A 25,571-nucleotide genomic window follows, 5' to 3' on the forward strand; every position below is an offset into this window, starting at 1 on the left:
CATGCCTATAATCCCAGCACTTTGGGAGGCCGAGGCGGGAGGATCACGACATCAAGAGATCAAGACCGTCCTGGCTAACACGATGAAACCTTGTCTCTAAAAATACAAAAATTAGCTGGGCGTGGTGGCACATGGCTGTGGTCCCAGCTGCTTAATAAAGATATACACAGACATCTCATAATAAAACTCCAGAATACCAAAGACAAAAATCCTAAAATCAGTCAGAGAAAAATTGAGGCAGGAGAATAGCAGAGGAAGTCAGGGACAAAGGGGACCCTTTGATGTAGGCTAGCTTAAGTGATAGCAAAAACAAAACATGTAAGATAGCCGAAGCAGAACATACGAAATAAGGGAGTAAGCAGTGAGTTAAAACATACAGGATAAAAAATAAGTCACAAGGACTTGCAGTAGGAATTGGTCACAAAAAATGAAAGTAAAGATGAGCAGCTGGGTGCGGTGACTCACATCTGTAATCCTAACACTTTGGGGGGCCAAGGCGGGTGGATCATTTGAGGTCAGGAGTTCGAGATTAGCCTGGCCAACATAGTGAAACTCCATCTCTACTAAAAATATAAAAATTACCCAGGGGTGGTGGGGCATGCCTGTAATCCCAGCTACTCAGGAGGCTGAGGCAGGAGAATCACTTAAGCCTGGGAGGCAGAGGTTGCGGTGAGCCGAGATCACGCTACTGCACTCCAGTCTGGGTGACAGAGTGAGACCCTGTCTCAAAAAAAAAAAAAAAAAGTAAGGTTAAGCAAGGATGAGCAATTAGCTTACAAGAAATAAAGTGAGGGTAAGCAAGTGAGGAAAAAAAAGGCCATGAAATGTAACAAACCAGGCTGATCTCTTCTCACAGAAGTCAGTCAGCTCTCCTCTTTGTGAGAGTGCTTAATAAGCTTTTGCTGCTTTGCTTTATTTACTATCTGTGTGTGTCTCATCCAAGTCTTTGTTCAAGACACCAAGTGCCAGGCCAGGCACGGTGGCTCACGTCTGTAATCCCAGCACTTTGGGAGACCGAGGCAGGCAGAACACTGGAGGTCAGCAGTTCGAGACCAGCCTGCCCAACGTGGTGAAACCCCGTCTCTACTAAAAATATGAAAATTAGCCAGGCATGGTGGCGCAGGCCTGCAGTCCCAATCAGGAGGCTGAGGCAGGAGAACCACTGGATGCCAGGAGGCAGAGGTTGCAGTGAGCTGTGATCGGGCCACTGCACTCCAGCCTGGGTGACAGAGTGAGACTCCGTCTCAAAAATGAACAAACAAAACAAGACACCAGGAGCCTGGAATTGCGTGGCACTACCCAGTAATAAAATGTTAGATTAATAATGCTATTTCTCTGTATTTTCACTGTTTGGTTTTTTTTTTACACTTTAACGTGAACATCTGACTTTTTCACATTGAACACATATTACTTTTTTTTTGAGACAGAGTTTCACTCTTTGTTGCCCAGGCTGGAGTGCAATGGCACAATCTCAGTTCACCCACAACCTCCGCCTCCCAGGTTCAAGCGACTCTCCTGCCTCAGCCTCCCAAGTAGCTGGGATTACAGGCAGCCGCCCTCATGCCTGGCAAAATGAAAAAGATTTAAAAGTAATATGTGTTCAGGCCACTGCGCCCGGCAAAATGAAAAAATTTAAAAATAATATGTGTTCAGGCCGTGCACTGTGGCTCACGCCTGTAATACCAGCACTTTGGGAGGACGAGGCGGGCGCATCACCAGAGGTCAGGAGTTCGAGCCCAGCCTGACCAACATGGAGAAACCCGGTCTCTACTAAAAATACAAAATTAGCCAGATGTGGTGGTGGGCGCTTATAATCCCAGCTACTCGGGAGGCTGAGGCAAGAGAATCACTTGAACCCGGGAGGCGGAGTTTGCAGTGAGCCAAGATTAGGTCATCGCACTCCAGCCTGGGCAACAAGAGGGAAATTCTGTCTCAAAAAAAAAAAATTGTTTTCATTTTTATCAAAGTCAAATATACATGTAATGTATGGAAACAAATGGTTCTACAAGACTTATTTATTTTTGTTTTTATTTCTTATTTACATTTCTCTGCCAGAAATCTTGGACTTACAAAGCTTATTTAAAAAGTAGTCTGATGCTTGAAGACAGCATGCTCGTTAAGAGTCATCACCACTCCCTAATCTCAAGTACCCAGGGACACAAACACTGCAGAGGGCCGCAAGGTCCTCTGCCTAGGAAAACCAGAGAACTTTCTTCACTTGTTTATCTGCTGACCTTCCCTCCACTATTGTCCTGTGACCCTGCCAAATCCCCCTCTGCAAGAAACACCCAGAGTTTTATTGATCAATAAAAAATAAAAAATAAAAATAAAAATAAAAATAAAAAAGAAAAAAAAAAAAAAAGTAGTCTGTTGTCAGAAAAGATGGTAGCCTAGTCTTGGTATTCTTGTGGAGAACTTAGAAAACCTGAAGAGTACTTGTACCCAAATTGGATTGTGTTTTAATGGACAATGGCTGTATTTTCCCCATGTCAAAAGAATACCAATGAAAGCAGCTGTTTTTCAAGTTCCTAGGGGTCCAGTTGTCCAGAATCCCCAAGGATAAGATGCTCCCTATAAGAGCAGAACCTTAACCTCACTCAGTGACATCGTAGGAACCTCTAGCTGTGGAATTTCTTAGGAACTCAAACTTTCAAAAGCATCCAGAGAGTCAAAGCTGGGGGAAAAAAAGCACATAAAAATAATAAAATTTTTAGGCCAGGCGCAGTGGCTCACGCCTTAATCTTAGCACTTTGGAAGGCCAAAGCAGGTGGATCATGAGGTCAAGCATTCAAGATCAGCCTGGCCAACATAGTGAAACCCTGTCTCTACTAAAAATACAAAAAATTAGGTGGGCGTGGTGGTGGGTGCCTGTAATCCCAGCTACTTGGGAGGCTAAGGCAGGAGAATCGCTTGAACTCGGGAGGCGGAGGTTGCAGTGAGCCAAGATCGCGCCACTGCACTCCAGCCTGGGTGACAGAGCAAGACTCCGTCTCAAAAAAATAAATAAATAGCAATAATAATAAAATTTTTTATTATTTTAAATTTAATTTATTTATTTAGAGATGGAATTTCGCTCTTGTTGCCCAGGCTGGACTGCAGTGGCACAATCTTGGCTCACTGCAACCTCTGCCTCCCAGGTTCAAGCAATTCTTCTGCCTCAGCCTTCCTGAGTAGCTGGGATTACAGGCATGCGCCACCACACCCGGCCAATTTTGTATTTTTAGTAGAGACGGGGTTTCTCCATGTTGATCAGGCTGGTCTTGAACTCCTGACCTCAGGTGATCCGCCCGCCTCGTCCTCCCAAAGTGCTGGGATTACAGGCATGAGCCATGGCACCCAGCCATAAAATTTATTTTTTATATTCTACTAATAAATGCTGTTGTACTTGGGCATGATCAACCATATAACTGTCATTTTTTGGTTTTATGCTGTTTTGGTTTGGTTTTTGCCAACTATATTCACATTTACAAACTAACTAAATAAAATCATTTTATTTAAAAAAAAAAAAGTAGTCCCAAACCCTTCCACCCTTCATTTTCCACTCCCAAGATGTAACCTTTTCATCTTTTAGCCATTAATAACTTGCTTATACTGCAATTTCTTGGTTTTAAAAATTTGACATTTACTGACTTCCCACTATAAGAAAGATTAATTCAGTTTTTGCATACCTGTGACAGTCGGACCCTCAGGGTTGTCCTGTGGCCCCCCGCCTCCTGAGGTTCATATCTATGTAGTAAAGAATTTAACCTAACCCAAAGAAAAGTCTCACCTTTGCCCTTGGCTTCTGAAAGGTAATGGCTAAATTCTTGGAATGTGCCAGAAAGTACAACAATGTGATTTATGGTGGGGTCTTTGGGTCATGGTATCAGCTTATACTGTTTGCCCTCCAGAGGAGCTGGAGACTGAGGTTAGACATATGGCCAGCCAACCATGAGCTGCAGTAAGAACTCTGGACATGGCTCAGGTGAGCTTCCCTGGCTGGCAATATTCTGCGTGTATTGGCACACATTGATGCCAAGAGAATAACATGTCCATGACTCCACCAAAAGACAACAGAAAGTGCTGTGTTTGCTACTCTCTTAAACTCTGCCTTACGCACTTCTTCCTTTGGCTGATTTAAACTTGCATGTTTACTATATAATAAACTGCAACCATGAGCATAGTGGTTTCAGTGAGTTCTGTGAGTCTTTCATCAAACCTCAGGGTGGTTTTAGGAATCCCTTGAAATTGCAATTGTTGACAGAAATGAGGGTGGTCTTATGGGAACTGTTTTCCCCCTAACTGTATCGCTGGCATCTGAGACAACAAGAACACCCTTGAGTGATTCCTCTCCTCTTGGGTATGAGTGGGACCTTTGACTTGCTTCCAATCAATAGAATACAGTACAGGCAACGGACTGTACATAATTATGTGTGTGTAATTGTGTTAAACAAGTTTGTAGCACTTCTCTTGCTGGAGTACCTCCCTTGCTGGCTTTGAAGAATCGAGCTACTGTTGTGGGCTGCCTATGTTGGGAGGCTCACATGGTAAGGAACTGAAGACAGCTTCTAGGAACGGAGGGCAACCTCTGGCTGACAGCAAGAAACTGAAGCCCTCAGTCCTACAAATGTAAAGGAACTAAATTCTGCCAACAAAAATGGATCCTTCTCCAGTCAAGCCTCAGATGAGGCTACAGCGCTGGCTGACATCTTAATTATAGCCTTGAGAGACTCTGAGCAGAGCCACACCCAGAATTTTGGCCCACTGAAAATGTGAGATAATAAATATGTGTTGTTTTAAGCCTCTAAGGTTGTGGTTAATTGTTACACAGGAAACTAATGTAATCTCCCTACCACTGTCACCATACAGGAACTAAGCCTATTGTCCTATCCTAACCACAGAGTGGGTAATCATAATTTCTTTCTTTTCACATTAAAAAAGTTTTTTTTAATTTTTTTTTTTTTTTTGAGATGGAATCTCGCTCTGTCACCAGGCTGGAGTGCAGCGGCACCGTCTTGGCTCACTGCAACCTCTGCCTCCTGGGTTCAAGCGATTCTCCTGCCTCAGCCTCCCAAGTAGCTGGGATTACAGGCACGTACCACCATACTCATCTAATTTTTGTATTTTTAGTAGAGATGAGGTTTCACCTTGTTGGCCAGGCTGGTCTTGAACTCCTGACCTCATGATCTGCCCGCCTCGGCCTCCCAAAGTGCTGGAATTACAGGGGTGAGCCACCGCCCCTGGTTTTTAATTTTTTTAAAGTCGACAACAGTCCATAACTTCAATAAGATTAATAGTCAATGGTTACATTACTATGACTTTGTCAATACTTAAACAGCTGAGCAATATTCTTATATCAGACTTTTCTTTCACGCATTCATTTTTCTTATGGAGTTAAAAATTGCTTAGATTGGCCGGGTACGGTGGCTCACACCTGTAATCTCAGCACTTTGGGAGGCTGAGATGGGTGTATCACCTGAGGTCAGGAGTTCGAGACCAGCTTGACCAACATGGTGAAATTCTGTCTCTACTAAAAATACAAAAATAATTAGCCAGGCATGGTGGCGTGCAACTGTAGTCCCAGCTACTTGGGAGGCTGAGGCAGGAGAATTGCTTGAACCGGGAGGAGGAGGGTGCAGTGAGCCAAGATCGTGCCACTGCACTCCAGCCTGGGCGACAGAGTGAGACTGTCCCCCCCAAAAAAAAAAAAATTGCTTAGATTATTTTATTTGCATAGTGGTTTATTTATCATTAATTGTCCCCAAAACTCTTCAAATGTCTAATGTTTCTCTTAGTATGTTCAAACGTAGTAGGCTGTTAAACAAGATGTATAAAGCAAAAACCATAAAAAATTCAACTCCAATTTATTCTCAAAAGCTTGAATGAGAAAAGAAATCAACTCCATTAAAATTTAAAAATCTTTACAATAAACAAAACAATACAAAACAAAAAACCTTGTTTACTAAAAGACACCAAAAAATGTGCAGACAACCCATATGGCAGAAGTTATTTGTTACACAGACAACAAATGAAAGATAAATACCCCAAATATATTAAGAACTTCCCAAAACAATGAGAAGAAAACTAACCCATAAGAAAATGTGCAGAATATATGAACAGGAAAAATTTAACAAACAGCAGTTGCCTCTAGGCTGAATGCTACCTAAAATAAAAAAAGTGTTACTGAAAGTAAAAATAAATAGATAACAGAAAATAAGTTAGGTTTTACATTTAGTCACGTATATTAAAATAAAGTATCTTATGTTTTCTTTTAAGATTATGTATTTCAGCCAGGCGCGGTGGCTCACGCCTGTAATCCCAGCACTTTGGGAGGCCGAGGCGGGCGAATCACAAGGTAAGGAGATCGAGACCATCCTGGCTAACATGGTGAAACCCCATCTTTACTAAAAATACAAAAAATTAGCCAGGTGTGGTGGTGGGCACCTGTAGTCCCAGCTACTCGGAAGGCTGAGGCAGGAGAATGGCGTGAACCCAGGAAGCAGAGCTTGCAGTGAGCCAAGATCATGCCACTGGACTCCAGCCTGGGCGACAGAGCGAGACTCTATCTCAAAAAAAAAAAAAAAAAAAAAAAAAGATTATGTATTTCCTGGCCAGGCACGGTGGAGAGCTGTTTTTCAGTAAGTACTTGATGAATTTAATTAAGGCAATATGTACTTTATCTTTTTTTATTCCAACCTGAAAATGTCATTTATTTATTTGCCTGCATGATAAAGCAAACATGGTAATGTTTTTAGATTTCAAATACTACTTTTGCTTCTTATTCCTTGACTAATCTTTTTCCTAGGATAGTCAATCCTTTATACTGATTAGAGTTTATTACAACAAACTGAAAACTGAATAATTATTTACATTCATTTTAGTCAATTATTGCTGTGACAAATTTCAAACATTCCAATTATTACAGTCACTAATTTTTGTTATTTTGTTGCTTTTCTAAAAAAATATTTTAATAATTTCCTAATTTATTTTTCTTATTTATTTATTTATTTTTTGAGAGGAAGTCTTGCTCTGTCACCCAGGATGGAGTGCAGTGGTGCCATCTTGACTCACTGCAACCTCCACCTCCCGGGTTCAAGTGATTCTCATGTCTAAGCCTCCCGAGTAGCTGGGATTACAGGCATGCATCACCATGCCCGGCTAATTTTTATATTTTTAGTAGAGATGGAGTTTCACCATGTTGGTCAGGCTGTTCTCAAACTCCTGACCTCAAGTGATCCGCCTGCCTCGGCCTCCAAAGAGCTGGGATTACAGGTGTGAGCCACAGCGTCTGGCCCCTTTTCAAATTTTTCTTGTATTCTCCAGGATTTAGGGTGACTCTAGTTCTTAGATCTTTCTAAAAATACAATCTCAAAATTCATCAAAAACTGGAAACTCATTGTTTCTTTCATACTCAATTTGCTTTGTCAGAAATTCTTTACTTCTTTTGTCAATTAAGTTCCTAGAGAATAGATTGAATTCAGGAATAAAATAATTCTCAAGTCTTTCTGTCCTAAGGCACTGAAGAAAGTATGTCACGCAGTTATCAAAGCAGAGGCCCAGCTGTTTGCGGTCCCACTGACTGTCTTGAGGGTTCTGGGTACATACGTGAAAGAAGGCAGTTTTCACATGATAAGAAGAGAATTTATCCAGATGTTTTTTGTCTTTAAACCTTTCTTTCAGCTGTTCTAAAAGGTATTTCATTAGTTTTAAACAATCTTTCCTGTTGAATAAAAAAGGAAAACACTTATTTTTACTTATTTACATTCAACAAAGGATTTTAGGCATCTCATAGCAAAAATATAAACAATAAAGATATATAATAACATAAATATAGGCCGGGCGTGGTGACACAACGCCTGTAATCCCAGCACTTTGGGAGGCTGAGGCGGGGATCACCTAAGATCAAGAGTTTGAGTCCAGCCTGACTAATATGGTGAAACCCCGTCTCTACTAAAAATACAAAATTAGCTGGGCGTGGTGGTGCACGCCTGTAATCCCAGCTACTCTGCAGGCTGAGGCACGAGAATCGCTTGAAGCCAGGAGGCGGAGGTTGCAGTGAGCCAAGATCACGTCATTGCACTCCAGCTTGGGCAACAAGAACGAAACTCTGTCACACACAAAAAACAAAAACAAAAACAAAAAAGCCGGGCGCGGTGGCTCATGCCTGTAATCCCAGCACTTTGGGAGGCCTAGGCAGGCGGATCACGAGGTCAAGAGTTCGAGATCAGCCTGGCCAGTATGCTGAAACCCCATCTCTACTAAAAATACAAAAATTAGCCAGGTGTGGTGGCGTGCACCTATAATCCCAGCTACTCGGGAGGCTGAGGCAGGAGAATCACTTGAACCCAGGAGGCGGAGGTTGTAGTGAGCCAAGATCATGCCACTGCACTCCAGCCTGGGCAACAAGTGAGACTCCATCTCAAAATAAAATAAAATAAAATAAAATAAAATAAAATAAAATAAAATAAAATAAAATAAATAACATAAATACAACAGTCACACTAAAATCTGATTATGTTTTCAAATATATGGTTTGAAGTTTCAAAAACACATTTTTTCCCTCTCTTTCCCATTCTTAGCTTAAATACATTCTATGAATTTCTTCAACTGTATAAAGCTAACAGATATTTATACTATTTTCTTTTTTTGAGACAGGGTCTCACTCTGTCACCCAGGCTGGGATGCAGTGATACAATCTCAGCTCACTGCAACCTCTGACCCTCCCCTCACCCCCCTCAAGCGATCCAAAATCTTGTTTTGTTATAAAATTATTTTACTTTATTGAACTGCAAATTTAATATAAATTTTTTCTTTTTTAAAATCCACTGATTGTATCACAGATTTACATTATTAAGAGTACCATAGATAATCTGCCATCTCATCTAGTTATTTAGTAGTTGACAAAATGTACTATTTATGAAACTATTTAGCCTTATCAACAATATTTCTTTTTCTTTTTTTTCTTTTTCCTTTTTTTTTGAGATGGAGTCTCGCTCTGTTGCCCAGGCTGGAGTGCAGTGGTGTGATCTCAGCTCACCGCAACCTCTGCCTACTGGGTTCAAGCGATTCTCCTGCCTCAACCTCCTAAGTAGCTGGGATTACAGGCGCATGCCACCTCGCCCGGCTAATTTTTGCATTTTTGTAGAGACGGGGTTTCATAACGTTGGCCAGGCTGGTCTCGAACTCCTGACCTCAGGTGATCTACCTGCCTCGGCCTCCCAAAGTGCTGGGATTACAGGCGTGAGCCCCTGTGCCTGGCCAACAATATAGTTTTCTTAATGCTTGCTTCAAAGCCTGCATATGAGATCTTAAAGAACCTCTGTGCCTGCATGTTGGGCATTTTTGTTTTGACTTTTTAACTTTTGTGATCTTTATTTATACTGGCCAACTTACTTACTTACTTTATTTATTTATTTATTTATTTATTTATTTATTTATTTAAGATGGAGTCTTGCTCTGTTGCCCAGGCTGGAGTGCAGTGGCATGATCTCAGTCTCCCGGGTTCAGGTGATTCTCTTGCCTCAGCCTCCTGAGTAGCAGGGATTACAGGCACGTGCCACTGCACCCAGCTAATTTTTGTATTTTTAGTAGAGACGGGGTTTCGCCACGTAGGCCAGGCTGGTCTCGAATTCCTGACCTCAGGTGATCCACCTGCCCCAGCCTCCCAAAGTGCTGGGATTGCAGGCCTTGAGCCACCATGCCTGGCCAATACTGGCCAACTTTAGAAACTCAAATGAACAATTCCTTTTCAATCTTAGTTCTTTATGGTGTGTATGCCATCACAAAAAAAAATGGTGGGGTGCAGTGTCTCATCCCCGTACTTCCAAGACTTTGGGAGGCCAAGGCGGGAAGATTACTTGAACCCAGGAGTTGGTGACCAGCCTGCCTGGGCAACAAAGGGAGACCACCATCTCTACCAATAAAAAAAATTTTTTTTGAGACAGGGTGTCACTATGTCACCCAGGTTGCAGTGCAGTGGCACGATCATGGCTCACTGCAGCCTTGATTTTCTGGGCTCGAGCCATTCTCCTACCTCAGCCTTCCAAGTAGCTGGGACCACAGGCACCAGTCACCATGCCTGGCTAATTTTTAAATTTTTTATGGAGGTGGGGTCTCACCATGTTGCTAGGCTGGGATTACAGGTGTGAGCCAACAGGCCCTCTACAAATTTTTTTTTTTTTAATTAGCCGAGCATGGTGGCATGCACCTGTAATCTCAGCTACTTGGGGGGCTGAGGTAGGATGATTGCTTGAGCCCAGGAGATCGAGGCTGTGGTGAGCCGTAATTGTGCCACCGCACTCCAGTCTGGGTGACAGAGTGAAAGTCTGTCTCAAAAAAAAAAATTACTCACTTAGTGTTGTTTTCAGTTTGGCCAATCAATCCCTAGCCGTCAACACAACCCAACTATCCCAAAGCAAGCCCAGTATCTAATAAGAGCGACCTTTTGGCCTCCTCCAATTATATGGCATTAATATCCATTACTTTTAAACAAGCAGAATACTAAGACCCATCGAATTGTCATGGCTAGTGCTCATACCCTCTCACTCTGTCCTACTGATACATCTATACAAAAACACATTCATCTGATCCAGGGTTCAGAACTACTATTCCCCGGCCTTGCCTTCTAACAAAACCATTTCCTTGGCCCTTTGGATCTAGCTTCTCTGGTTTCATACTCACACTCTCCCCAGCTCAACCCAATCCTGCCCTGCCCCCCAGACCCAACCCAGCTCATCTCTTCAGGTCTGAGGTGTGGAGTCAACAAATAATTAAGCATACCATAGATAATCTGTCATTTAACAAAATAAGGCTGTTACCTGCAACATTTCGCTTCTTTGTTTTCACAGCACGTTTTAGATTTTCCATGATTGTTCAAAATTTCCTTTTCGATGTGAGAGAAGGATAGCCGCCATGTTTCTTCTTAATTTCAAAAGGAAAAACAAAAAAGCACTTTACCCAAAGCATCCATATCTAAACAATATTCAAGTGGTTTCCCTCGTGAAAATATTCTAGGGCTGGGCATGGGGGCTCACGCCTGTAATCTCAGTACTTTGGGAGGCCGAGGAGGGTGGGTCACCTGAGGTCGGGAGTTCAAGACCAGCCTGACCAACATGGAGAAACCCCATCTCTACCAAAAATACAAAAAAAAGTTATCCTGGCATGATGGCACATGCCTGTAATCCCAGCTACTTGGGAGGCTGAGGAAGGAGAATCACTTGAACCTGGGAGGTGGAGGTTGCAGTGAGCCGAGATCGCACCATTGCACTCCAGCCTGGGCAACAAGAGCAAAACTCCATCAAAAAAAAAAAGAAAGAAAGAAAAAGAAAATATTCTGAAAAAATCTTAGGAGTGAATCAAAAGAAGTGAACAGATAAATAATTACGTATAAAAATAAGTACACTGAGACAAAAAATGGGCCTAACTGAAAAAAAAAAAGGAAGTCACAGCTTAATATAGTTAGCAATAGTAAGATGTATTACCTTTTATATATTGCTAAATTCCCTTTGTTAAATATTTTGTTTCAATAATAATTTGAATCAATTTATTCACTTTTTCTGTACCATCCTTACAGGTTTTATATTAATACAAAATGAATTGAGGACCATTTCCTTTATTCTTATTTATGAGAGTTTGTGTAAATATAGAATGATTTCACCTGGGCGAGGTGGCTCATGCCTGTAATCCCAGCACTTTGGGAGGCCAAGGTGGGCGGATCACAAGGTCGGGAGATCAAGACCATTCTGGCTAACACGGTGAAACCCCGCCTCTACCAAAAATACAAAAAATTAGCCGGGCGTGGTGGCAGGCTCCTGTAATCCCAGCTACTTGGGAGGCTGAGGCAGGAGAATGGCGTGAACCCGGGAGGTGGAGCTTGCAGTGAGCTGAGATCGCGCCACTGCACTCCAGCCTGGGCAACAGCACAAGACTCTGTCTCAAAAAAAAAAATTTCTCCCCGAGTCTTACCATGGCTAGCTCTTTTATGCTCTGACCACCCTGTTACTTCGTGGTTTTATACTAGCAAAGTATAAGTAGTTTATAATCTGAATGATTTTTCAGAAAAATCAATCAATATAATCTGTCACATTAACAGAATAGAGGAGAAATACATGATTGTCTCAATAGATGAAGAAAATGAAGCTCTTAAAATCCTATAGTCGTTTATCATTAAAAAAAACACCTCTTAGCAATTTAAGTCTAGATGGACACTTGATTCCATAAAAGGTAGATTTTAGAAAACTATAGCAACAATCATTATGTGAGGTAAAAAGTTGGAGAGAGAAATCAGAAAGAAGGCAAAACATCTGCTATCTCTATTTCTGTTCAACATGCACTGGGTGTCATAGCAAGCACAGTAAGGGAAGGAAAAACAGGGTTACACACTGGAAAGGGAGAAACAAAGCCATCATTATTCATAGGTGATGTAATTGCATATATAGGAAATACAAAAGAATCTGCAATGCTGGGCATGGTGGTTCACGCCTGTAATCCCAGCACTTCAGGAGGCCGAGACAGGAGACCAGCCTGGCCAACATGGTGAAACACCATATCTACTAAAAATAGAAAGATTAGCTTAGCCGGTGTGGTGGCGTGTGCCTACACAAACCACATGTATGTATGTATTTGTATATAGACCCAGCTACTTGGGAGGCTGAGGCAGGAGAATCCCTTGAACCCGGAATGCCGAGGTTGCAGTGAGTCGAGATCACGCCACTGCACTCCAGCCTGGACAACAGAGCGAGGCTCCATCTCAAAAAAGAAAGAAAATGAAAAAAGAAAAAAAAAATTATGTAAATAAACTCACCAAATCAATTAAAAGAGTTACCAAGATTGTGGATACAAAAATCAAAGGTATTTTGATATATGGCAATAAACAAAAAATGAAATTTTGAGAAAGATGTTACTTACAATAGTATAAAAACTAGCAATTAGGCCAGGTGCAGTGGCTCATGCCTGTAATCCCAGCACCGTGGGAGGCCGAGGTGAGCAGATCACCTGAGATATGGGGTTCAAGAGCAGCCTGGCAAACATGGCGAAACTCCGTCGCTACTAAAAATGCAAAAATTAGCCAAGCATTGTGGCACACAGTTGTAATCCCAGCTACTCAGGAGGCTGAGGCAGGGGAATTGCTTGAATTCAGGAGGCAGAGGTTGCAGTGAGCTGAGATCATGCCATTGCACTCCAGCCTGGATGACAGAGTGAGACTCAGTCTCAAAAAACAAAAACAAAAACAAAAAACAAACAAAAAAAAACACCCAACAGTTACCTTCTAGATCTAACTGCTAATGAAATATGGATGAGGCCAGGCGCAGTGGCTCACTCCTGTAATCCCAGCACTTTGGGGGCTGAGGCGGTGGATCACCTGAGGTCAGGAGTTCGAGACCAGCTGGACCAACATGGTGAAACCCCATTTCTACTAAAAATACAAACATTTAGCCGGGCATGGTGGCACAAGCCTGTAATCCCAGCTACTCTGGAGGCTAAGGCAGGAGAATCACTTAAACCTGGGAGGCGCAGGTTGCAGTGAGCCAAGATCGGGCGATTGCACTCCAGACTGGGCAACAAGAGCAAAACTCCCTCTCAAAAAAACAAAACAACAACAACAAAAAGAAATATGGATGAAAGCAGAACATGCTAAACGACACTTCTAGAATGCACTCTACAAAATCCTCTCTTTGGGAAACTCTACAGGAAAAATAACCTGTTTCTTCAATGAGTAAATTGAAGTAAATTGAGTAAATTTTATTCAAGGGATAAAAAAGTTATGAAAGAGGAAGTTATGAGTTAAAAGAGATTTAACAGACATATTGGTCAGTCACAATGTATGAACCTTATTTGAATCCTGATCCAAACAGGCTGATCCAAACATACAAAAAAAGTATGACACTTACAAGACAAGCGGAAATTTTAATACTGAATAGGTGTTTGATATTAGGGAATTATTACTTTTTTCTTTCATTTTTTGAGACAAGATCTCCCTCTATCACCCAGGCTGGAGTGCGTGAACACAGCTCACTGAAACCTCGACTTCCCAGCCTCAAGCAATCTTCTCATGTTAGCCTTTCCAATAGCGGGACCAGAAGCATACATCACCATGGCTGGCTAATTTTTGGATTTTTTTGTAGAGACGGGGTCTCTCCACCTTGCCCAGGCTGATCTCAAACTCCTGGGCTCCAGCAATCCTCCCACCTCCCAAAGTGCTGGAATTACAGCTGTGAGCCACTGTGCCCAGCTAATATAAGAGAATTATTATTTGTTTATGCATTTATATTTATTTATTTTTTTTTTTGAGATTGAGTCTCGCTCTGTTGCCCAGGCTGGAGTGCAGTGACACCATCTCAGCTCACTGCAACCTCTGCCTTCCAGGTTCAAGTGATTCTCCTGCCTCAGCCTCCTGAGTAGCTGGGATTACAGGCATGCGCCACCATGCCCAGCTAATTTTGTATTTTTAGTAGAGATGGGGTTTCACCATGTTGGCCAGGCTGGTCTCGCACTCCTGACCTCAGGTGACCCACCCGGCTTGGCCTCCCAAAGTGCTTGGATTACAGGTGTGAGCCACCGCTCCCAGTCATTGATTATTTTTTTAAGACAAGATTTCACTTTGTCACCCAGGCTGGAGCGCAGTGACATGATCTCGGCTCACAGAAGCCTCAACCTCCTAGACTCAAGTGATTCTCCCACCTCAGCCCCCCAAATAGCTGGGACAACAGGTGCATATTACCACACCCAGCTAATTTATTTTGTATTTTTTGAAGAGACAGGGTTTTGTCACGTGGCCCAGGCTTGAACTCCTGGGCTCAAGTGATCCACCCACCTCAGCCTCCCAAAATGCTGGTATTACAAGCATGAGCCAACACTCCTGGCCCAGTCTCCTTTGGTACTGGTTTAAAATTTTCATAATAAAAAGTTTTGGCCAGGCACGGTGGCTCACGCCTGTCATCCCAGCACTTTGGGAGGCTGAGGTGAGCAGATCACCTGAGGTCAGGAGTTTGAGAGCAGCCTGGACAACATGGTGAAACCCTATCTCTACTAAAAATACAAAAACTAGCCAGACACGGTGGTGGGCACCTGTAATCCCAGCTACTCAGGAGGCTGAGGCAGGAGAATCGCTTGAACCCAGGAGGTGGAGGGTGCAGTGAGCCGAGATCACACCACTGCACTCCAGCCTGGGTGACAGAGCGAGACTCCATCTCAAAATAAATAAATAAATAAATAAATAAATAAATAGTTTTAAAATAGATCAATTACCTATGAATAAATTAACAAAAGATATACAAAACCTCTGCAGAGAAAATGCTAACGAATGAAGCTGGGAAGTATTAGAGGAGATGTAAATAAGTGGATTGGGAGACTCAATATTGTTAACATATCAACTCTCTCCCATGTTTTTTTTTTTTAATACAGACAGTGTCTTGTTACGTTGCCCAGGCTGGAGTGCAGTGGCAAGATCATAGCTCACTGTAACCTCGAACTCCTGAGCTTAAGTGATTCTCTTGCGTAACTAAGACTACAAGCTACAAGTGCACACCACCATGCCTGGCTAATTTTTTAAAAAGTTTTTATAGAGATGAAGACTCACAACTCTCCATAAAAACTTTTATAGAGAGTTTTTTTTTTTTTAATTTTTTTTTGAGACGGAGTCTCTCTCTGTCACCAGGCTGGAGTGCAATGGCGTGATCTTGGCTCACTTCAACCTCTGCCTCCTGGGTTCAAGCGATTCTCCTGCCTCAGCCTCCCGAGTAGCTAGGACTACAGACACGTGCCACCATGCCCAGCTAATTTTTGTATTTTTAGTAGAGATGGGGTTTTACCATGTTGGCCAGGATGGTCTCGATCTCTTGACCTCGTAATCCACCCACCTTGGCCTTCCAAAGTGCTGGGATTACAGGCGTGAGCCACCACGCCTGGCTAGAGTTTTTACACAGTGTTGTCCAAGATGGTCTTGAACCCCTCACCTAAAGCAACTCTCCTTCCTCAGCCTTCTGAAGTGCTGGAATTACAGGCATAAGTCATCATTCCTGGCCCCAAATTTATCTATAGATTCAACATTATCTCAATCGAAATTCCAAAAAGTATTTTGTGGAATCTGAAAAGCTGATTTCAAAATTTATATGAGAATTCAAAGGGTCAAGACTCTCTCAGACACCCTTGGAGAAAAACAAAGTGGTAGAACTTGCCCTAAAAGATATTGAGACTAATTATAAAGCTACATTATGTACAACAACATGGTACAAAGATAGACAAAGATTTTAATGGGACAGAATAAAGAGTTCAGGGATAGCTACACAATACGGTTGGCCCTCTGTATCTGAGGGTTTCACATCTGAGAATTCAACCAATCGTGAATTGAAACCCACAGATATGGAGGGCCAACTGTATTATATCATTTTATGTAAGGGATTTGAGCATCTGTGGACTTCGGTGTCTGCAGGGTACCCTGGAGCCAATCCTGAGGGTCAACTGTACATGACTGTAAAGAAAGGTGGCACGAACCGTTGATAAAATTTGATAAGGATGGCACTTTGCCTCTGTGACCTTCCTCCCCCAAACCAATAACTCTGATCTAATCATAAGAAACATAATAAAGAAATCTCAAGTAAAGGACATTCTACAAAATACCTAACTAGTACTCCTCAAAACTGTTAAAACCAAAAAACTGTCACAGTCAAGAGCAGCTTAAGGAGACATGACAACTAAATGCAATATGGTATCCTAAATGGGATCTTGGAACAGTAAAAGGACATTAAGAAAAACTAAGGAAATCTGGATAAAGTATATAATTTTTTTTTTAATGGAGTCTCGCTGTGTCTCCTAGACTGGAGTGCAGTGGCATGATCTTGGCTCACTGCAACTCCACCCACCAAGTTCAAGTGATTCTCCTGTCTCGGCCTCCCGAGTAGCTGGGACTAAGTCACATGCCACCACGCCTGGCTAATTTTTGTATTTTTTTAGCAGAGACGGGGTTTTGCCATGTTGGCCAGGGTGGTTTCGAACTCTTGATTTCAGGTGATCTGCCCACCTCGGCCTCGCAAAGTGCTGGGATTACAGGCAAGACCCACTGTGCCCAGCAGATATAGCCCTTAGCTAACAATAATATATCAATATTGGTTTATTAATTATTAAATGTATTGTATTAATGTGAGATATTAATAATAGGAAAATGGGGGTGCTGCAGTGGCACGTGTCTGTAGTCCCAGTTACTTGATAAGGTGAGGTGGGAGGATCATTGAGCTCAGTTCGAGACCAGCATGGGCAACATAGTGAAACTCTGCCCCACTACCTCCCCCAGAAAAAACCCCAGGGGAATGGGTATGGGGTTATACGGGAACTCTCTGTACTATTTTCACAATTTTTCTGTAAATATAAAACTATGCTAAAACAAAAAGTTTATTTTTAAATAAACTACACTGAGATATCATTTCTTAACTTTTTGAGATATCATTTTCTCACTGGCAAGAATTTCAATTGGCAAAAAGTTTAACAAGTCAGTGAGGTTGAGAGTGAAACAGGTACTCTGATACACTGCTGTGGAAAAGCAAATTGGAATGATGCCTATGGAGATCTGGGAAATGCCTAGCAATATTACATAACGATTTACTCTTTGACCAGCTGTAAAAATAGACTTTAAAAAGGAATGGATGTTTTCTCTATATAGAGGTATGGAGTGAGATCGAAAATATCTTGTTAAATTAAAAGAAAAAAAGTGTTATATCTGAGAGCAGGGCTTCTATAAAATTAAAAAATAAACCAAATTAATAAAATTAAAAAGAAAAACATATGTCCTGGCCATGATGGCTCATGCCTATAATCCCAGCACTTTAGGAGGCCAAAGTGGGAGGACTGCTTTAGGCCAGGAGTTTGAGACCAGCCTGGGCAACATAGCAAGACCCTGTGTCTACTTTAAATAAAAAAAAAAAAAATGTGTACCTTTTATTTAAAAAGGGGGTAGCATACAAATATATTTTATATGTATATAAATTAGTGTATTATCTAATATTTATGTTTAATCTACCTTTTTCAAAGTAATACCAGTATTATTACCAATAATACACTTATAAAAAACAGCTTATAATTTTTTTGCAGTTTTTTGTCCTTAAGATAAAAGGACAGTCAAAATACCAAGTTTTAAACCCACTGGAAAACATGTCCACTGATTACAGTGTCGTGCACCTGTAATCTCAGCTACTTGGGAGGTGGGAGACTGAGACGGGAGGATCACTTGAACCCAGGAGTTCAGCTCCAAGAAGAACAACCCTAACTCCTGGGCTCAATGATCCTCCTGCCTCAGCCTCCCGAAGGCTGAGGAAACTAGGACTATAAGCACATGCCACTGCACCCCCATTTCCCTATTATTAACATCCCATATTCATAAAATACATTGGTACAATAAACCAATATTGATACATTATTGTTAACTAAAGTCTATACTTTATCCAGATTTCCTTAGTTTTTACCTGACTTCTTTATCTTAAAAATATATATTAAATATAAGTATTTATATGAATATGTTTACATAAGTATTTACATGTAATATATTATGTATAATTTATATGTAATATGTCATATAATATAAAACATTGTATATAATTTATATTATATACTATATACACATTTATATGCCATCCCCTTTTTAAAATAAAAGGGACACCTTTTTCTTTGTTTTTGAGACAGGGTCTCACTCTGTTACCCAGGCTAGAGTGCAGTGGCACCATCTTGGCTCACTGCAGCCTCAACCTCCAGGGCTCAAGTGATCCCCTGACATCAGCCTCTTGAATAGTTGGGACTACAGGCTTGCACCACCACGCCTGGCTAATTTTTGTATTTTTAGTAGAGACAGGCTTTCACCATGTTGCCCACGCTGGTCTCGAACTCCTGAGCTCAAATGATCCACCCACTTCAGCCTCCCAAAGTACTGGGATTATAGGTTTGAGCCATTACATGAGTGAGAGAGAGAGAGAGAGAATATATTTACTTATACTTTTAAAACACGGAAGGCCAGGCACGGTGGCTCACGCCTGTAATCCCAGTACTTTGGGAGGCCAAGGTGGGTGGACCACCTGAGGTTGGGAGTTCAAGAGCAGCCTGGGCAGCGTGGTGAAACCTCATCTCTACTAAAAACACAAAAATTAGCCAGGCGTGGTGGCGCACACCTGTAATCCCATCTACTCCTGGAGGCTGAGGCAGGAGAATCACTTGAACCTGGGAGGCGAAGGCTGCAGTGAGCCAAGATTGCCCCACTGCGCTCCAGCCTGGGCAACAGAGCGAGACTCTGTCTCAAAAATAAATAAATAAATAAAATAAAAAATAAAACATGGAAGGGTAAACTAAAAACAATTAAAAAGGTTTCTAATCAGGGAAGGAGAGAAGAGTGTGGAGAGGACATGAACAGAAGATGTTTCTCTAACTGTACCTTTTTCCATAGCTTTGACTTTGGAACCACGTATATGCTTTATAAATTTATGAAACAAATTAAATCAAAATTTAAAAACCAGTATCTAAAAACAGATAACATAATGAAACAAGTTAATTTACCTATGTTGAGTTAAACTGTCCAGAGACTTTTTTTTTGGCAGGCAGGGTATAGAGGACTTCTTGCTATGTTACCCAGGATGGAGTGCAGTGGCATGATCATAGCTCACTACAGCCCTGAAGCCCTGGGCTCAAGCAATCCTCCCGCCTCAACTTCCTGAGTAGCTGAGACTATAGGCATGGGCCACTGCGCCTGGCTGAACATTTTTTTGAGTGGGTTAAAAACCTCATATTTTGACTGTCCTTTTATCTTAAGAACAAAAAAACTGCAAGTAAATCATAAACTGTTCTTTAAATAAATTATATCCTTGGTAATAAAACTGGTATTATTTTGCAACAGGTAGATTTTTAAAATTTAAAATTTTTAATCAAAAATCAATAAAAACAAGGCCAGGCACAGTGGCTCATGCCTGTAATCTTTGGGAGATGGAGATGGGTGGATCACCTGAAGTTGGGAGTTCGAGATCAGCCTGGCTAATATGGTGAAACCCAGTCTCTACTAAAAATACAAAAAATTAGCTGGGCATGGCGGCACGCACCTGTAGTCCCAGCTACTCGAGATGCTGAAGTGGGAGAATCTTTTGAACCCAGGAGGTGGAGGTTGCAGTGAGCCAAGATTGCACCACTGCACTCCAGCCTGGGCGACACAGTGAGACTCTGTCTCAAAAAATAAACAAATAAAAATAAATAAAAAGAAAAACATAATATTTTTAAAAATATAGCTTGTGAGACCAGGGAATTTCTAGTAGAATGTTTAGAGAAAGAAAAGATATAGCAGGTGTTATAAGTGTCTCCAATCTAGTACAAGTATTTTCACTGTTAAGTCCCTCTGTTCACATACACTCACACACGTACACAGAAGCAGAGTTTTGTCTAATTATACATAATCTGGAATGATGGCAGATGCAGAACAGCCAAGGGTAACAGAAAGCAGAGGTGAAGCTAAGCATCCAGCACCAGCCTTCACTTTCTTTCATTTTAATGGAAGAATGAAAAGAACTCCCTAACCATGGCTAGGTGCAGTGGCTCACGCCTGTAATCCCAGCACTTTGGGAGGCTGAGGCGGGTGGATCACGAGGTCAAGAGATGGAGACCATCCTGGCCAACATAATGAAACCCTGTCTCTACTAAAAATACAAAAATTAGCCTCGCGTGGTGGCACGCGCCTGTAGTCCCAGCTACTCACGAGGCTGAGGCAGGAGAATCGCTTGAGCCGGGAGGCAGAGGTTGCAGTGAGCCAAGATCACACCACTGCACTCCAGCCTGGGCAACAAAGCAAGAATCCGTCTCAAAAAAAAAAAAAAAAAGAACTGCCTAACCACATAGGCCACAGGGCCACCAAAGGACTCTTCTTCATCTCTAAGGTGATTTATCTTCCAGTGTTCCTCAGGACAGTATGGGGTCAGTAAGAGATGGTATGGGGTCCTGTTGCAATTTTTGTATCACTTACAGTGAGGGTTTCCTGGGGCAGCTATTCTAAAAATTGTTCAGTTTGCAGAACAACCTCTTTGCAGAAAGCTATAATTCATTTTGTAAAAACATGAATAATGATATATGTAAGTACCCTTCATAGACTATTTTTCTTACAGAAAATGATTCCTCTATGTATGCAATATATGAAGTTATGATGTGTGTCCACAAAAACACAAACCATCAAACTAAGCATGATTGACTATTTCTGGGCTTTTTTCAGCAATACTCATTTATAACTTGGTTCATTTGTTTTATGGTCTCCTTCAATTTCCCTGGAATCCAATAGTAGTAGGTGCCAAAAGTCCTATATAAATCTATGGGAGAAAATGAAAATAATCAGCTACTTTCTTTTTTTTTTTAGACTAAATCACAAGGAAAAAAGCTACTTCCCAGGAGTTTGAGACCAGCCTGGCCAACATGGTGAAACCCCGTCTCTACTAAAAATACAAAAAATTAGCCAGGCATGGTAGCGGGCACCTGTAGTCCCAGCTACTCGGGAGGATGGGGCAGGAGAATCGCTTTAACCCGGGAGGCAGAGGTTGCAGCAAGCTGAGATTGTGCCACTGCACTTCAGCCTGGGCAACAAGAGCAAAACTCTGTCTCAGAAAAAAAAAAAAAGAAAGAAAGAAAAAAAAAGTTACTTCCTTCTACCTTCAAAAATATCACCATTATAAAGTTTTAGCTGTAGACCAACTCAGTCTGGTTCTTGGAAGTTGAATTTTACCCAAGAGCACAGCCTGAAAACCTGTCCTGATCTGTGAGGCTGAGACACGCTGCATAGGAGCAGTGGAATGGGAAGATGAAGGAAAGAGAGAACCAGGGCTGAGAATGAGAGTCTAGACTCTAATGATAATATTAATATGTAATAACGTATAACTGGCATGAACAGAATTGGCCACAGAACTGCATGCACATTTTATCTTTCCAGAATTTTTCAAGTACTTTTGGTTAACACAGTGTACAGATGAGCAAATGGGTTTAGAAAGCATCATAACTAGCTCGAATTCACACAACTAGTAGAAGGAGCCTCAGGATTCAGAACCAGGGCAGTCTGACTCCAAGGCCAATACTGCTTTTCTTTACCGAAAAAAAATAAAATAAAATTCAAATATGGATTGCTAGACATTTTAAAGCTGAGAATTTGATATTAATACTACAACTTTGCCCTTTTCAATTCTGTCTGTCACCAGACTCCCATCTTATAACCTATTTTGCCTGATGGCTCTTGAAATGACAACAGCATTGGTTGGCTGTTGATCTTATACTGCCTGAACATATAACATTAACAACTCTTTTACGTCTTTAAGTTAACTTTAATATTTAAAATACCTTGGAAACCATTTCCTTCCTTTGCATGCTTGGGTACAAGGTAAAATGGCTTTAGTCTTAGTTGCCTCCTAACTTTTGCTGAAAGCCAGTTTTGAATGCGCAGGCCTTCTTGGGTGCTAGCAGGCCAGCTACTTTTTGATTCCAAAGCCAGGGTTATATCCACAGATATTTTTTCACTAATAAGAAGTGTTACAGCAGGGCTCCCTCCTCTTTTCCTCTTCATGATGACATCTGTATCTGGTTGAACATATAAAAGAAAAGAAAGTATTTATTAATCCAATTTTCTCTGGAAATACAGGGGAAATAATGTAACTATAATTGAAGATCTCTGGTGTGCTAAGTATGAAGTAAACATTAGTGGTAAAACAGAAACTGGCTCTAAAAGGCAAAGTGTTTTACTAAACCAATATTGGCTGGGCATGATGGCTCATGCCTGTAATCGCAGCACTTTGGGAGGCCGAGACAGGTGGATCACTGGAGGTCAGGAGTTCGAGACCAGCCTGGCCAACATAGTGGAACCCCATCTCTACTAAAAATACAAAAATTAGCCGGGCATGGTGGCGAATACCTGTAATCCCAGCTACTCGGGAGGCTGAGGCATGAGAATCGCTTGAACCCAGGAGGCGGAGGTTGCAGTGAGCCGAGATCACATGATTGCACTCCAGCCTGGGTGACAGATTAAGACTCTGTCTCAAAAAAAAAAAAAAAAAAAACAAAAAACACAATAATTACTGATATCTCCCATTGGGAGGCATTGTCAAGATGGTGTGGGGCATATATGATGAAGGGGTCTCTGTAGACTTTGAGGTTTAAGAGTGCTGTGATTAAATTTTCTTCTTTTTCTTTTCTTTTTTCTTTTTCTTTTTCTTTTTTTTTTTTTTTTTTGAGACAGAGTTTCACTCTTGTTGTCTTGTTGCCCAGGCTGGAGTGCAGTGGCACGATCTCGGCTCACTGCAACTTCTGCCTCCCGGGTTCAATTGATCCTTCTGCCTCAGCTTCCTGAGTAGCTGGGATTACAGGCATGTGCCACTGTGCCTGGTTAAATTTTCATTACAAATTATAGATGGCAGAATGGAGGGAAGCCTAGAGAAGAGGCCAGATGGGCAAGAGGGAAGAGACAGGCAGCAAAAAGACCACAGCAACAGCCTGGCACAGAGGCTGGGTGCCATGGCAGCACAGAGGTAGTGAGCATCAAGACACGGGGAAGAAGTGAGAGCAACTAAAGAAGTCCAAATCAACATAAGTGGTCATGAGTTGAGGCTACGATGTGAGGAGGAAAGTAGGAGCCTTGGGATGCCATCCCAGGATCTTGGCCTTCCTAGGCCTAATGGCTGATGTTGGTTCCATTCCTCAAAATAGAATAAGCAGGAAGAAGAAAGATTGGGCCAAGCTGAACTTCATGAGATACAATGAGCTCTAGACACCTGTGGGACACTCAAGTGGAGATGGCTGCTGGGTGGGTGGCTATGGTCAGAAATTTAGATGGCTTTGGGAGTTGGGGGTTTATAAGCAGTAAAGACTACTACTGTCAGATAAGACTTCCACAGTGACGAAGTAGAGCACAAAGGAGAAAATGCTAGAAAAATCTGCAAACCTGGCCACCTGTTACCCAAACCTGGCCACCTCTCCTGTTACCACTGAGGAAGTAAGTGTCCATCTACCTTACTTTTTTTGAGACAAAGTCTTGCTCTGTAGCCCAGGCTGGATGCAGTGCAGTGGTGTGATATCAGCTCACTGCAAACTCCACCTCCCAGCTTCAAGTGATTCTCCTGCCTCAACCTCCTGAGTCGCTGGGATTATAGGCATGCACCACCACACCTGGCTAATTTTTGTATTTTTAGTAGAGACAGGGTTTCACCATGTTGGCCAGGCTGGTCTTGAACTCTTGAGCTCAAATGATCTGCCTACCTTGGCCTCCCAAAGTGCTAGGGTTACAAGTGTGAGCCACTGTGCCTGGCCCTCCATCTACCTTTCAAAGGCCACCTCTGCCCATAGTCTCTGGATCCCTTCCTTCTCAACTTCTCAAGTACAATGCTCTTCAACTATTTCCTCTCCTACATCAGCCATCTCTCCCTCCCTGCTAGATTATTCTGAAATTCATACAAAGGGTTATAGGGTATACCTCTCCTTTCACCCTACATCTTCCTCCTCTCCATACTCACCCATCTTTCTGCTTCCTTCCAGCCCAAACTTTTTTTTTTTTTTTTTTTTTTTTTTGAGACAGGGTCCCGTTCTGTCACCCAGGCTGGAGTGCAGTAGCGTCAACATGGCTCACTGCAGCCTCAGCCTCCTGGGTTCACGCAATCCTCTTGCCTCAGCATCGTATGTAGCTGGGACCACAGGCACATGCCACCACTCCTGGCTAATTAAAAAAATGTTTTTTTCTTTTTTCTTTCTTTTTTTTTTTTTTTCTGAGACAGTCTTGCTCTGTCGCCCAGGCTGGAGTGCAGTGGCGCAATCTCAGCTCACTGCAACCTCTGTCTCCCAGGCTCAAGCAATTCTTTTGCCTCAACTTCCTGAGTAGCTATGATTATAGGCGTCTGCCACCACGCCTGGCTAATTTTTGTATTTTTAGTACAGACGGGGTTTCATCATTTTGGCCAGGCTGGTCTTGAACTCCTGACCTTGTGATCCGCCCACCTTGGCCTCCCAAAGTGCTGGGATTACAGGCATGAGCCACCATACCCGGCCTAAAATTTTTTTTTGTAGAGATGGACTCTCACTTTGTTGGCCAGGCTGGTCTTGAACTCCTGGGCTCAAGCAATCCTTCTGCCTTGGCCTCCCAAAGTGCTGAGACACCACAGTTAGCCCAGACAGAACTTTCTAGAGTGGCCTACACATGTTATCTCCACTGCAACCCTGCCTTTTCACTCTGTGTCCATCACCCCACTGACATTTCTCTTGTCAACCCCACAAGACCAAAGAACAAATCCATTGGATTTCTGGATGTCAGTAGCATTCCAAACACTGACCGCTCCTTCTACAAAACACTCATAGTCTCCTTTTGCTCATTCTCTTCTTCTCAAACTCTTTTTTTTTTTTTTTTTTTCTGAGACAGGGTCTCACTCTGTCGCCCAGGCTGGAGTTCAGTGGCGCGGTCTCAGCTCACTGCAACCTCCGCCTTCTGGGTTCAAGCAATTCTCTGCCTCAGCCTCCCAAGTAGCTGGGATTACAGGCACCCGCCACCACGCCCGGCTAGTTTTTTGTATTTTTAGTCGAGACGGGGTTTCACCATCTTGGCCAGGCTGGTCTTGAACTCCTGA

The 25,571-nt window shown here is 42.2% G+C and overlaps 1 protein-coding gene across 2 annotated transcripts in view; it reads right to left on the minus strand.

The window, feature by feature from the left end:
- Positions 1-5,826: 5,826 nt before the first annotated feature.
- Positions 5,827-25,571, minus strand: part of CGAS (cyclic GMP-AMP synthase) — a 28,354-nt gene continuing 8,609 nt past the window's right edge. Inside the window, exons 3-6 of one of the 2 annotated variants that reach the window (XM_063707160.1) lie at positions 22,309-22,545; positions 10,797-10,899; positions 7,585-7,699; positions 5,827-6,545 (exon numbers count right to left, since the gene is read on the minus strand). In XM_063707160.1, coding sequence (XP_063563230.1) covers positions 6,384-6,545; positions 7,585-7,699; positions 10,797-10,899; positions 22,309-22,545 — 617 coding nt within the window. In that variant the 3' untranslated portion in view covers positions 5,827-6,383. Of the gene's footprint in view, positions 7,700-10,796; positions 10,900-22,308; positions 22,546-25,571 lie in introns of both variants that reach the window. The other variant, XM_019030258.4, reaches the window with a different exon arrangement.

Source organism: Gorilla gorilla, chromosome 5, assembly GCF_029281585.2.
Source record: "Gorilla gorilla gorilla isolate KB3781 chromosome 5, NHGRI_mGorGor1-v2.1_pri, whole genome shotgun sequence".
Taxonomy (NCBI): domain Eukaryota; kingdom Metazoa; phylum Chordata; class Mammalia; order Primates; family Hominidae; genus Gorilla; species Gorilla gorilla.